General features: G+C 42.7%; 1 protein-coding gene across 10 annotated transcripts in view; it reads right to left on the reverse strand.

Annotated features, from left to right (window-relative positions):
• ABLIM1 (actin binding LIM protein 1) overlaps window positions 1-13,164 on the reverse strand; it is a 325,950-nt gene that overhangs the window by 29,336 nt on the left and 283,450 nt on the right. For all 10 annotated transcript variants that reach the window (XM_070470245.1, XM_070470243.1, XM_070470242.1 and 7 more), the window contains 4 exons: window positions 8,046-8,123; window positions 6,833-6,988; window positions 4,229-4,264; window positions 1,762-1,891 (listed from right to left, as the gene is read on the reverse strand). In XM_070470245.1, coding sequence (XP_070326346.1) covers window positions 1,762-1,891; window positions 4,229-4,264; window positions 6,833-6,988; window positions 8,046-8,123 — 400 coding nt within the window. The remainder of the gene's footprint in view (window positions 1-1,761; window positions 1,892-4,228; window positions 4,265-6,832; window positions 6,989-8,045; window positions 8,124-13,164) is intronic.

The following is a 13,164-nucleotide window of genomic DNA, read 5'->3' on the forward strand; positions in this document are numbered from 1 at the left end:
TTTTTGGCCAACCCAATATCAATATGTCAGAGTCAGATTCTCTTTTTTTTTCTTTCTAAGTGGCAAACTTCTCCTACTAGGAAGTTTAATTTTATTTTGCACTTGTCTGTGTCCCCTGGGGGGCAAAGAGCTACCCATGATGCTGAGAATTGGGTAGTGGAGGCACTGATGAGCTGGAAACTTAGTTATGGACCATTAAGCTAAACCAGACCGAGAGGCGTGCATGACTCTCTGGCCTCTAGAACTTACGGAGAGGATACTTCGAGGTGCTCCGTGTTGGCCATGACTGTGCTAGCAGAGTCATGAAAAATCTTGAAAAAATAATCTTAATAACTGGCATCGCACAGGTCCATAATGTATCATGAAGGGGGAGAAGAAGTGCTTAGGACGCACAAAATGTTCTGAAGGTTCTTGGCATCAGAACGATGACGGGAACACAGGAACACTTTCTACTGCCCCATGAGGACATGGCCTTTTGGGGAAACTGAGTCCCTGACTGACCACTTCCTGGCTATCCAGTGGTCTCTCGGACAGTTTCCCAGCAACCCCATATCATTCTGACAAGGTCACAGCTGCAGCCTCAGTGACCTCAGGGTATGCCCACATGTAGGGATGGTAGCATAAAGGGTTTCTCATCACCCAGGCAGATAAGGGCTTAAAAGGAATAAAATGGATATAAATGTATGACAAATAAAAGGAATTCCTTCCCTGAAAATTTTCCTTTAATGGAACTCAACAAATACTGAGTAAATGTTTAGGAGCCTAGAGAAAACTGTATATTATTGAAGGATCCAAGAGTAAAAATTTAATCCTCTACAAGCACTAAATTTCTGGCTTTAAATTGAAGATTGCAGCCTTTTTATACTCAGTTCATTCCTTTGGTTTTATTTTATACAATAAGTTCCCATATGAATGGGCTTATGAGCCTGCACAAAAGCAAGAGACTTAAAATGAAGTCTTTGTAGACATGCATCATCACCAAGTTTGTTTAAAAAGCCAAATCTTCCTTGCTGAATTTATTTCTTCTGTGAAGTTATTTATCTATCTTCTGTGATAAGATCTTTATTCTTTTTCTACTCCACATAGTAGACATAGTGTCCACATAGTAGACACCCACTAATATGAAAATATGAAAATTTTGCAGAGATAAAGGTCAAATGAAGATCATTACTCTTAATAGTCTCCATCATAGCTCATCTCTAGTGCTTTTATGTCTTCCAAGTCTGATTCAAAATTTTAGGTTGGAAGGCACCTTAAAATTTACCAAATACAATCCTGGGCTTGTATATGAGATTTCCTTCTAGTGGGTTCTTAACCAAGCATCCATAGTAATACCATGTGTCTGGGGAAATATAACAAACCCATCAATAAATGACTAACACTGGATTTTAGATGATGCTGGCAAGCCTAAAAGGCACATCACCATATAGTTTGGAAATCTCCATTTTAAGTCTCAGAGTGCTGAGATTATCTTTAAGTCTTAAAAAAATAAATTCCTTTACTTTTTGTTGTCTATTGTCAAAATGTAATGATTCAGTAAATCATAATGAATATAACCATAAAATGTGTCTTGTTTTAAGAAAAGAAATAACAAACTGTAATGGGATAGGAGATTTTGATTTTTGGGGGGGGGGGGGGAGAAGGGGAAGATAGATTTGGCAGGCAGCCAGATTTTTAAATACACTACCAGTGGTGGGGAAAACAATCACACAGAAACACAGAGGATTATCCGGAGTGAATCCCGGGAATAGGTGCCCTTACCGGGTCTGTGAAAATGCTGAGGAGAGCGAGACGTGGTTGGAGTGTAGCTGTGGCGGCTATACACCGGGGAGTTGATGGAGCCCTGGCTGGTGGACCGGTGGATCATCCGGTCCCGCCCATCCTGGTACCCCTGGAGGAAAGCGAGAGACGGTGGGAGCACAACACATAGTCAGGCTGCTGTCAGGCTCAAGTGAAGTCAAGCTGGACCGGAGTCCCCCAGAACTGTCGTGTCGACCCATTCATGTACACATTTTAGGGGCATGTTCCTCAAATAGGTATGCAAACAAACATTCCATGGGTAACGCCTTTTGTTCAAAACCTATAGTCCTTGCCTTTACCAAGATTTTAAGATGTTAAAATGATAAACTCCAATGTTGACAGAGGTCTGGGAAAGAGGGAATAATTCCGACCACCACATTTATACGGTGCTTTTCAGTTTTACAAAGTGCATTCACATAGGTTGTATCATTAGACCTGCATCAGAAGGAAGGTAGAACACGTGGTGTTCCCTCCCTTCTCCACAAATGCAGGATGTTCCAGAAGGTTCCATGCAGCTAAGAGACCTGTGGGCAGGTGTGTAGCTCGTAGAGGTGGAACCTGTTTCAGAAAGCCTCCTGACTCTAATCTCATCCCTGGATCCAACCACCTACCCACACCATCTATGATATTGATCTGGGGACATTTTAAGTAGATTCTCCTGGAGAATAAGCTTGTGGTGGCCTCAGATCCAATAATTCTATCTCTAAGAAGCAAATCCTAAAAATATATTTTTTAATGATCTTTAAGTGGAAAAACTTCCTCAGATATTTATAATGTCACCATTTATAAAGACAAAGCTTTGTATTATGTGCTCAATAAATGGGTACAGTTAAGCTATGGCATATCAATTTAATACAGTGGTATCACACCATGTCCAAATCTAAAGAATACTGTATGTATAAAGTTCAAAAAAAATCATACACACAACCATAACATAAAAGAATTAGATGAGTACAAAGAATGTTTTACACTTTAGGAATTTGTTGTCGAAGTTTTTACTAGCACAATAAAAATGAAAGTTTGAAAAAAGGCATGAAAAAGATCTAAATTAAAATCTCAATAACTATGGATGTATGAAATGCAAGAGCAAGAGGTAAAAAAGCTTTGGTTTGATCCTACTTGGTTCTAACAATAAATTGAAACAACAAAACAGAATTTCCACAGTAATGTGCCTTAGTCTCACAAGTGGTCAGTAACAGAAACAAATGCTTCATAACTTCAGTTGTAAATTCTCATAGAAATTAATTCATTGCACTTGGTATAAGCCATCCCAATACCACAGAGATTGTACCATCTCAAATTATAGTGATTACCTAAGGCCGGTCCAGTTTTATATAGACTATCCAGAAAGTTACTTGACTTTAAGATAAGACTATTGACTTTATTATTATTACTATTCGTAGATGGGGGCAGACCTAACCCCTGAGGAGTTTGCTCATTGGATGCATAAAGAAATGCAGAATAATAGGAAGCATGCTGGAACAAACAATCACTTTGCTATTATCTGTAACAGCTTACATGAAACAAAGTGCTGGGTTGGACCTGGGTGCTGGACTATGCTCAGATTTGAGTTGGTCTGAGCTTAAGCTGCTAGTTTCAAAGCTACTCTCTGAGAGAAAAATTACACAGGAGCAATAGGAAGTGCTTCTAAGGCTTCTGGTCACCACGTAGGTAAGTCAATGTGGATGAGGGCAAAACCAAGACTTTCTGGGACTGGGGTATAGTGTGAAGGTGTTCTTTCATTTTGTAAATCAATATCACCAGCTTCCTGAAGAACATTTAATGACATGGGTTGGGAGTATAAATCATTTGGGAGCTGTGTCTTTGGTGTTGGATGCTACAGAAGGGAAGAGCATGATTGGGTTGACACGGGATCCATAGCTTGCTATGGAACAATCACTGACAGCTCTATGTGATCCAGACACTCAGGAGGTTATTCCCAAGGGAACAGACAGGCTGGTGAACTTGATAAAAGCCACTATACGGTCTGTCTACCCTGGGAAGGGGGACAAGACTATTGATTTTAAACTAAGAGGGCTGGTCTTCCAAGAAGATGGCTCTGCTGATAGAAACACCACGGCTACGGTTGGCCAATTCAGATAATCTAGTAGGTTTGGAATCAGATCAATTAATTATGGTTGATAAGAGAGAGCCCAACATAGGGAAAAGTGGCTCCACTCCCTGCAAACACTTTCCTACCATTCAGAGGTGCAGTGTACAGCTGGTTTTATTCCCTTGTCTCCATTTAAAGAGAAATATACTTCTGTGTCTTAGAGTCATATCTTACAGTAAGGAGTGCTACATTCATCATAATCTTGTGCAGTTTTTCTGTTCTTTTGTTAATATCCTTTTGCAAAAATGTGAGTCTAGGAAAGGTCCAAGTAATTCTCCAATTCCACCCATTAAAATTTTAAAAAATGGCACTTACTTCCGCTGACGGAGTAGGAGACAAGGTCCTTGGAGACTGGAAGAATAAAAGAGAAAGTCACAATGTTAACTCGTTTTAATTAGAGTTGCCTATCAGAATCATCCGGAAACATTATTCAAACTACACACGCCGGCACCCTTGCCTGTCCTCCATCTTCTGATTCAGTGGTTGAGAGCCGGGCTCAGACAGGTACATGATGACAAAGCCCTTGGGGGACTGGGACACACGTGTCTGCCTGATAACCACGGGTTTTGACAAATATGCTGTAATGCTTTTAGGTGATTAAGTGAGAGAAACTGGAATGATTTCCTCTCTATATTCATGGTTTACCACCATGAGTTACAGTGTCTACTGAAACACAGAATTTGGTAAGCACAATTGCTGACTAAGTTATAACCACAGTAATTAGTCACGCAATAATATGTTATGGTGACTGCCTCAGTGGCATCTTCCCCAGGAGGCCTTGTCAACCTCATCACCACTCACCTTCCAGCTTCCATCTTTCTAGGATTCCTCGAGGCAGTCAGCAGACCAAGCCCTCTCTCACCTCAGGGCCTTTGCACTTGCTGTGTCCTCTGCCAGCAGTGTTTTCCACTCAGACACCTGCAGGGCTCACTCCCCATCTTCAGCGAGGCCTCTGCTCAAATGCATTACCAGCCAGTACCTTCTGCGATCCTCCCACTTAAAGCAGCAACCCAGCACCCCCTGACCCCCGTGTACTTTCTCCTTACTCTGCTTCATTCTCTGTCAAAGCAATATCACCCTGTAATATTACGTTCTGTATCCGTCTGTCTATTTTCTGTCTCCCACTTTCCACTGCAAGTTCCATGAGGGCCAGAAATCCATGCATTTACAACTAAGTGTTCCCAGCGACTGGAGCAGCTCCTGGCACATATTAGGTACCCAATGAATATTTCCTAAATGAATGAATGAATGAAATGTTCACAATTAAAAATGCAAAAAAACTTTCAAATAGAAATGAAATGCAAACAGTGTTCTGAAGAACACGGCCAGTGGCGGATTTCTCAGTTTCAGAATTTGCCCTTCTTTCCCAAGTGTACAAGAAGTCGCTGGCCATCTGTACTCCAGACTTCCTTGAGCCCCGTGGTCTGGTCTGATCTGCTTTCTGGAGGCACAGATGGCTATACAGAACTCCAAGCTTATTTCTCCAGTGTTTCTAAAATGGCAGTATATGGATTCTATGGAAGCAGTGCTAATAATTGAAAGGATAACGAAATAGCTTGCAAACTTGTCTAAGCTGCAAGCTTCATGGGTTGGAGAAGAGTTCATGAACACATCTGATTTCTGGTTGGAGGGTATCCACCTAGTCCAGACTCTATGCTCAGAGAAACCCATAGGCCATCATTCTAGGTTATTGTTGCATACTTATTATGTGCCAGAATCTAAATATTTCACTGAATCCTTACAGAAAAACTCTATGGTAGGTGTCCCTATTATCTTGAGTTGACAGGTAAGGAGATGGAAATATGCAATTTTTCCAAAGTCATATAGAGAGTAAATATCAGAGTCTGGTTCCAAACACAGAAATGTTCACTTCAAAGCTCAAACATCTGGGCCCATAACACCATAAAGCAACTCGCCTCCCCTTGCTTGTATGGCTTGAACATTAGGCAATTCTTATTCACTTCCTGTAGGACCAGCTTCTGTGAACTCTGTCCAGGAACCTTCCTTTGCCCCTTATCCTCTGTGAAACTCTGCCCTGCAAAGGCAACGGAACCACTCAAGCCAATCCATCAATCAACCTGCACTTCAAAGGCTGCAGATGCAGTTACAGTGTGTGACCACTAGGTGGCACTACATGAAAACAGACACCACTTCCCACGCAAGGGATCATTTCAACCCGGAGCTATGCTCTGGAATACAAACCCAGATTGGAAAAATAAAAAAAATTAAAGATATATATGTGTATATACATGTAAATATATACACACATATGTACGTATATACATAGATTCTGTCATTATCTGCTTTACAGACAAAGAAGTTAGGATTATAAAGCGTGTCTCACAGTCAAAGTCACACAACAGAAGTGCAGTCTCTGGGTGAAGTCCAGGTAACTTGATTCCAGAAGCCCATCTCATACCACTGCACTGTACCGTGACCCTATGCTTTCTTTTCTTCATATACTAATTATCTTACGATGCTGGAAACCACAGTTGTTAAAATTTAGGGGGCGTGCTCTCTCTCCGCACGATCACCATGAATGTATTTCAGCTCACCCCAAGGCTACCCCCTCACCCCCGAGGACCCTTCCCCCCGACCCCCTCTGCTCACAGACTCTCCCCAGTTTCAGCTCCCTTCCCAGCATGTTGGCTCCTCTACCCTCCAACTTGGTCCTGATGCTCACTCGCCCTGCACTGTTGTTTCCTGTGGTTGGTCTGCTCCCCCACCTCTCCACACCTCCCAAGGGGAGGGGATGGTGCAATGGGCTTCTGACTGCCTCAAAGCACCTGCTACAGAAGCCTGCAAACAGTGAGCAATGAGAAGGACTCTCTGACTTATCTCGATTCCAATCAGTAGTTTTTATACATGTGGCAAAAGAGAAAGAAGTTGTGCTATTTACGACTTCTGGGAATTTATTACCTCTCCCAGGCTCTGCCTCTCCTGTTTGTCATCATAGCCCGAAGAGTAGAAAGGCTCATAGGTAATAAGATCTGGACGTTCAATGTCATAAATGGCCTTGACCTTGGGAATGGCTGCTAAATCCTTGTAATCCAGGATTTCATTGTCCACTTTTGCCTGCCAAAGTTAAACAGAAAGAAAAATCATTCTGCCATCTTTGAGGAACTGCGGTTAGTGCGTCTCATGTCTTGTTTAAAAAGTGAAAATCTTAAAAATAAACAAATCCAAAAATACTTTGCTTAGCATGGTCACACTGTTTATAAAGTTGCCTGTTTAAGACTCACAGACATAGAGAACAGAATTGTGATTGCCTAGAGGGAGGGAGATTGGGATGGGAAGAATTAGGAATTTGAGACTAACAGATGCAAAACTTCATATGTAGAATGGATAAACAAGAAGGTCTTATTGTACAGTATAGGAAACTATATTCAATATCCTGTGATAAACCATAATGGCAAAGAATATGAATAGTAATATGTGTACATATTACTATATGTGCACACATATACATATGTGTGTATAACTAAATTATTTTACTGTACAGTAGAAATAGATACAACATTGTACATCAACTATATGTTAATAAAATAAATTTAAAAAATAAAGTTGCCCATTTATACCAGATACTCATGTTTTCAAAAAAAAGTCACCAAAAGCTTGGGAAAAAGTCTAAGTAGAATTCATCAAATAGAGAAGAATGCAAACATGCAGGATTTCCTAAATTTATGACAGAGAAGGGAAAGCTCAAACAGATGGTCAAAAAATCCTCCCAGATGGCTAAAAACAAGAACTGCATGTTTAATAAACTAAATATTTAAAGACCTTTGTGGCAGAATTTAAGGACACTCAGCACTGGGATTATAAAACATATAATTAATCTCCAAATATCTATATGCAAGTTAGGTGCAACCATTTTTTCAAGTCCTGTATCACATTACTGCATTTTATAGGGTTATCTACTCAATCACTCTATATGGATGGTTACATCCACAGAAACATTTGATCGCCTGGAGGAAAATGGGATTGAGATGGCTGATTTACAAGAATGAAAATTGGACTGCATAACAGAAATAGAAAGCATTTTGAATTATTCGCTTTCAGATTATCCAGTCCACATTTACCATCTGCTACCTTACCTGGCCCGGAAGTATCTCTTCCGGAAGCGGATACTTACATAGATAGTATGACCCGGGGAGCCAGGAATGCTGGAGCCTGGTCGAGAGTAAATGCTTTCGGAGGAAGTCCTGGTAGGCTGTAAAAGAAAGAGTGACATGTAAGATTTCAGACCGTGGCTTCCGAATCACGACTGGCTGAAGTCCCTACACTTGCCTAAAGACTTGACCTGGTTAAACAGAAAGACTTGAAACTTCTCTGCGTAAGGGAAAATATAACCGAGGAAGAAGGTCAGTGAGAACAAACTGTGCAGTCAGCCTTCAAAGTGCACGTGGGGGCTTCTTTTTCCCTCCGTGTCCCCGACAACACCATCGAGTGCATTCCATCTCCACAGCCAGCAGCCTAGCACCATCCAGCCCCCACCTGTGCTCGCCTGGACTCCTGCCCTGGCCTCCCCTTTGGGGTTCCTGCCTTTAACCATCCTCAAATCCACTGGGCACCCAGGGGCCACAGAGACCTGTGAAGAATACAGTCTGAACGGTCACTACCCTTCTTTTGGCGTCAGCATCTAAAAAGAATGGAGTCACTGCTCGCAGGGCCTCGGGATCTCGTCCCTGCCTGCCTTTCCTGCATCACTCGCTGCCCGCCGTCACTCACAGGACAGGGACGTGTCCCTGCCTCCGGGTTCTTATCCCTGCTGCTTCCTCGGCCTGAGAAGCGTGCCCTCATCCCCTGTTTCACTTGTGTTTTTCTTCCCTCCTTCAGTCTTGGCTTAAATATCACCTTCTCAAAGAAGCCTTGCCTGTTCTCTTCCTCCAGAGTTGGTGATCTTGGTATTTTCTCTCATGGCATTAACCCTGCTTTCTCCTTCATGAATAAAATGAATAATGCTGTACTTGTTGGTTTCATCATCATGTCGATCTCGCTCGTTACCTTTAGTTATGACTTCTGTCCTCAGAGGGTTTCTTTTCTTACCACTGTATGTGCCCACCGTTTTGCATAGGTACAGAGTAGGCATAAATATTTGTTGTGGGAATGAGAATTTACTATCTTCAAACAACTACTCAGTTTGTGGATACTTGATTCATGTTAGTTACATGATCTGAGCTTAACCACATGGAAGGTCACTGAGTTAAGGTCCATGGTCGGCCACCAGGGAAAGTATAAGAGAGTGGATTTTGTAACACAGACTTAGAGAACCCTGAGAGGGAGGGATGGTGACAGGACAGGGGGGAAAATGCATGAATTGGGGTTAATGCCCCCCCCCCCCCCCCCTTGGTACGTTCTGGAAAGCTCTGCAAAGACACCAAAGACCTGGTCTTAGAAGGCTTCTCCCTTCCATGCAGCTATTTCTTGGAGAGGACGATTTATAGATCTGTGTAAGGAATACTGTTTCTGCTGATATTTCGTATCCTGATGTGAGTATGACAGAGTCCCCAGGACCCCCTCTAAAAACAAGGATATTGTAACACTATGGACCTCACATCTGAAACAAGGAAAGCAAACCTGCCTGGTCATCTGGAGGCAGGCTGTGCTAGGACCTGCTTTGACGGTAAGAATCCACTGAAGGGGTGGGATCCGTTGTTCTCGCCAGAGTCCCTGGTATCTCTGAGACACAAGGGTGGCAGGGGTGGAGAAAGTGCACAGGGCACAGTGGAGGTGAGCCAGGTTCGACCCTTCTGGCCCTCCCTCCTTGTACAAGCACTTTCCTCCTCGAGTGACAATTTTCCAATTACAGGAGTATCTCAAGATGATAGAATCCCCACATCTGAATATATTACAAAAGAACGGATTCACGAAATAACAGGACTCCCAAAAGCCCACTCCTGGATCCATTTCCCAATCAAAATATACAAGGGACACCACCAAAGTGAGGCCCTCCTATAAAAAGAGATGCGACCCCTTCAGAAAGCTGAGCCAGTAATGCTCTATGTGGGATAACTGGGCTTCCCTGGTGGCTCAGTGGTAAAGAACCTGCCAGCAATGCAGGAGACCCAGGTTCAATCCCTGGGTTGGGAAGATCCCCTGGAGAAGAAAACGGCAACCCGCTCCAGTATTCTTGCCTGGAGAATTCCATGGACAGAGAAGACAATTATTCACTACAGGCAGCCCTTCAGCTTCGAGTGGCCAGGATTCTAACACTTGCCAAACTCAATACAGTAATGAAGCCTCTTAGGCAACAACATGAGATTAATTGTACTGAACATTTCTTACCCGCTTACTCCGCGGCAGGCCCTGTGCTGAGTACTCCCCAAGCGTGCTCTCGTTTAATCTTCTCAATAACCCCAGGAAGGAGACTCTGCTAACATCCCTGTTTTCTGAATGACGGGAAAGTCGCACAGGTGGGCAAGTGTCAGGATTTGAAACTAGACACTTTAAAGGCAGAGCTTGAGCTCTTAATCCCTGCACTAAATTTTCTGCCCACATTGGAGGGCGAGTGTGGCCATTTACTTTTCATCAACAGGGCTTCGGGACAAATGAGGTGAAAGTAAAAGAAAAATATGGAGATGAACTAGCAGGAGAGAGTGCATGCTAACTGAAAATGTTTTGACTGCCACTTAGAAGCTTCTAAGAAGCCTGTAATAGCTCGCTGTTGGGGTGGGGTGGGAGAGGGTGTTCCCCAGGAGAGTCAGATGTTTGGGGTTGCTGGTGTTGCTATGACAAAGGCTTGTTTTCATTAACAAGCAGTGAGGACACTGTGTGAATAGCCAAAGTGCGCACTGACCTTTGGGGTCTCTCCCACGTTCCTCATCTTTATTTCTGCCAAAATGTGGGTCAGGTATCCTGTGTGTGTTTCCTAGAACAATGGACCTGGGGGTGGCTGTGAAGTGCTTCTTTCTCTGATGTACGGTGCACACGGATAGGAACACAGCTGGGGAAGAAGGCGCGCAGGGATCGGGGAAGGGCCCTGAGTTCTCCCTTCCAGAGATGGAGAAATACTCTGCTGGAAAAGATCTCTTGGATGAACCAGCCTGTCCCTGGCTCAGTCTCTCTCTCTCTCTTCATTCTTCACAGGACTGAGCATCCTGTGAGTGACACAGGCTTTCTCTGAAGCCTTTATCCTACTCATTTACTGTTTTAACATTGTTGGGCTAAAGGTATTAACATCCCAAAATTCTTCTCAAGTTCCATTGTTTTCAGACTGAAGTCACCTCCAACTTGCATTCAACTGCCCTGGCTTCTCTGATTGCAAAATAAAGATTTGAGAGTTTCATAGTCAGTTTTTTAAGTCAAGCCGACGTTCAACAAATGCACCGCTGCTCTGGCTCTTTTTTGAGATCACTGTGCCCAGTGTATCTTCAGATCACTTAGTGTATTTCAGAAACAGTTACAATGTGTTAGAGGTTCAGAACCTGCTGTCTTTCACTGCATGCGCCACTGTTTGTTTTAGCTTCATTCTGACCTCCTAACCTTACTGTCAATTTTACTTCCACAGACACCTTGCTTAAGGGTTGAGTTATGCTCTTGCTTGCCTATTTTCATACAGTGATCCTAATTTGTTTTCCTGTTTAAAACGAAATAATGGAAGAAAATACAACTCTGCATAGCATAATCTAGGGGGGTTAGAAGGCTGGCTTTGGAGTCTAATACCCTGACGCATATATTGGCTCTATTGGTTGTGTGACATTACACGAGTGTCTTTCTTCCCCTTTCCTTTCCTTTCTCACTCTCTCATTGTTTTCCCTTTAATTTCCTTAGGCTTCAATTTCTCTATGTATAGAATGGAGGAGAGGGTACACACAACACCTTCCTCCTAGGGGTAAATGAGACAACACGTATAAAGCTTCAAGCACCTTGCCCCACACATGATGAAGACCCAGCATTTTCCGGACAACTGACATTAGACTGGAGTTCTTTGCCAGCATCTCAAATAATGAAGGGCAGGGCTCACTCTCTTCTGCTCCTCATGACTGGACGGTCATTTTGGATGTGAGCTCCACCGACCAGACTTCCCTTGCGTTCTCACCCTTGGAGACCCTCCCATCAGAACTCAGGCATGTTAACTGTCTCAGGGGATGGGGCGGTGGTCCCACCCAGAGCTGACAAACGTCCTGCCCTTCCTGGAGAACTCCAGGGAACGACTCTGTATCCTCCCAAAGAAAAGACTTCTCCGGCTGACATCTCAGCTCTAGTTACTATCACCCTTCCATGACGGGTGGCAGAGAGCTTGCTCAGGCCTGCCTGATCTGCCAGGATAGCGCCTCATCTGCTCCCTCGTGAACTGTGCTCCGAGTTAAATGGTCCACAGGGGTGGTCCACTTATGCCGCTGTTCCTAATGGTTCCCCATGGTGGTGTATTTGCTCAACCAGTGGTGGAAGTCAGCAGTCTCTCTCTTATGAAGATAAAAAAACTTACTCCTAAGAGTGGGACTATTATTTTTGAGTTTGAATCGTAAATATTTAGAATTTTACATTTCAATTTCTAAACATCTAGACTTCTAAACATGTTGCATTTTCTCTGTGTTTTAAAGTGTTCATTTAAAAAGAGCCAATTCCTAATATTATATCATCATATGAAAAAAGAAACCCAAATGGTTTAAGACCTAAATGCAAATGTAATTTGAGAGTAGTTTAAAACAAGAAAAGAAACATGCTGAATTTTAAGTGAACATCTTGTTTATCACTGAAGTCCCCCTTTTCTTCTAGCTGTGTTTCCCCCCTAATTAACACACAACTTGCTAATAGTGTTTGATGGCCTTCAACATCAAAAGGCACAGAGCTGTCTTCTGACATGACAGCTCATATCCACACACTCAAAATTAAGGCTCATCTTAACCTCAAATGCAATAGCTTCCTGACATGTTTTCCCTCTTTCAAATCCCACTGACAGTTTCTTCTTTATCATTAACTTAATTCTAGTGTCACCTCTTCGGGTGGTAACAAAGTTACAGATAATCCATATTTCCACAGATGATCTTTACGTGCAATTATTTCATCTAAATTACTGTTTCTTCCCATTCAGATAACCAAGTTCACAACAGTGATTCACCGAATTAAATCAAGAACCCAAATGAGTCAACAGGCTTTGTCTCTGGAATTCTCTACAAGAGCTGTGATAGACACAATTACCCTTTTGCCTATATTATAAATGAAGATAATTCCAAATATTTATCCCCAAAGGTCTTCCCACTTCTGTTCTACAGAGAAAAAAAACAAACAAACCACCCTATAGACCTGTG

This window comes from Odocoileus virginianus, chromosome 7 (assembly GCF_023699985.2).
Source record: "Odocoileus virginianus isolate 20LAN1187 ecotype Illinois chromosome 7, Ovbor_1.2, whole genome shotgun sequence".
Classification (NCBI taxonomy): domain Eukaryota; kingdom Metazoa; phylum Chordata; class Mammalia; order Artiodactyla; family Cervidae; genus Odocoileus; species Odocoileus virginianus.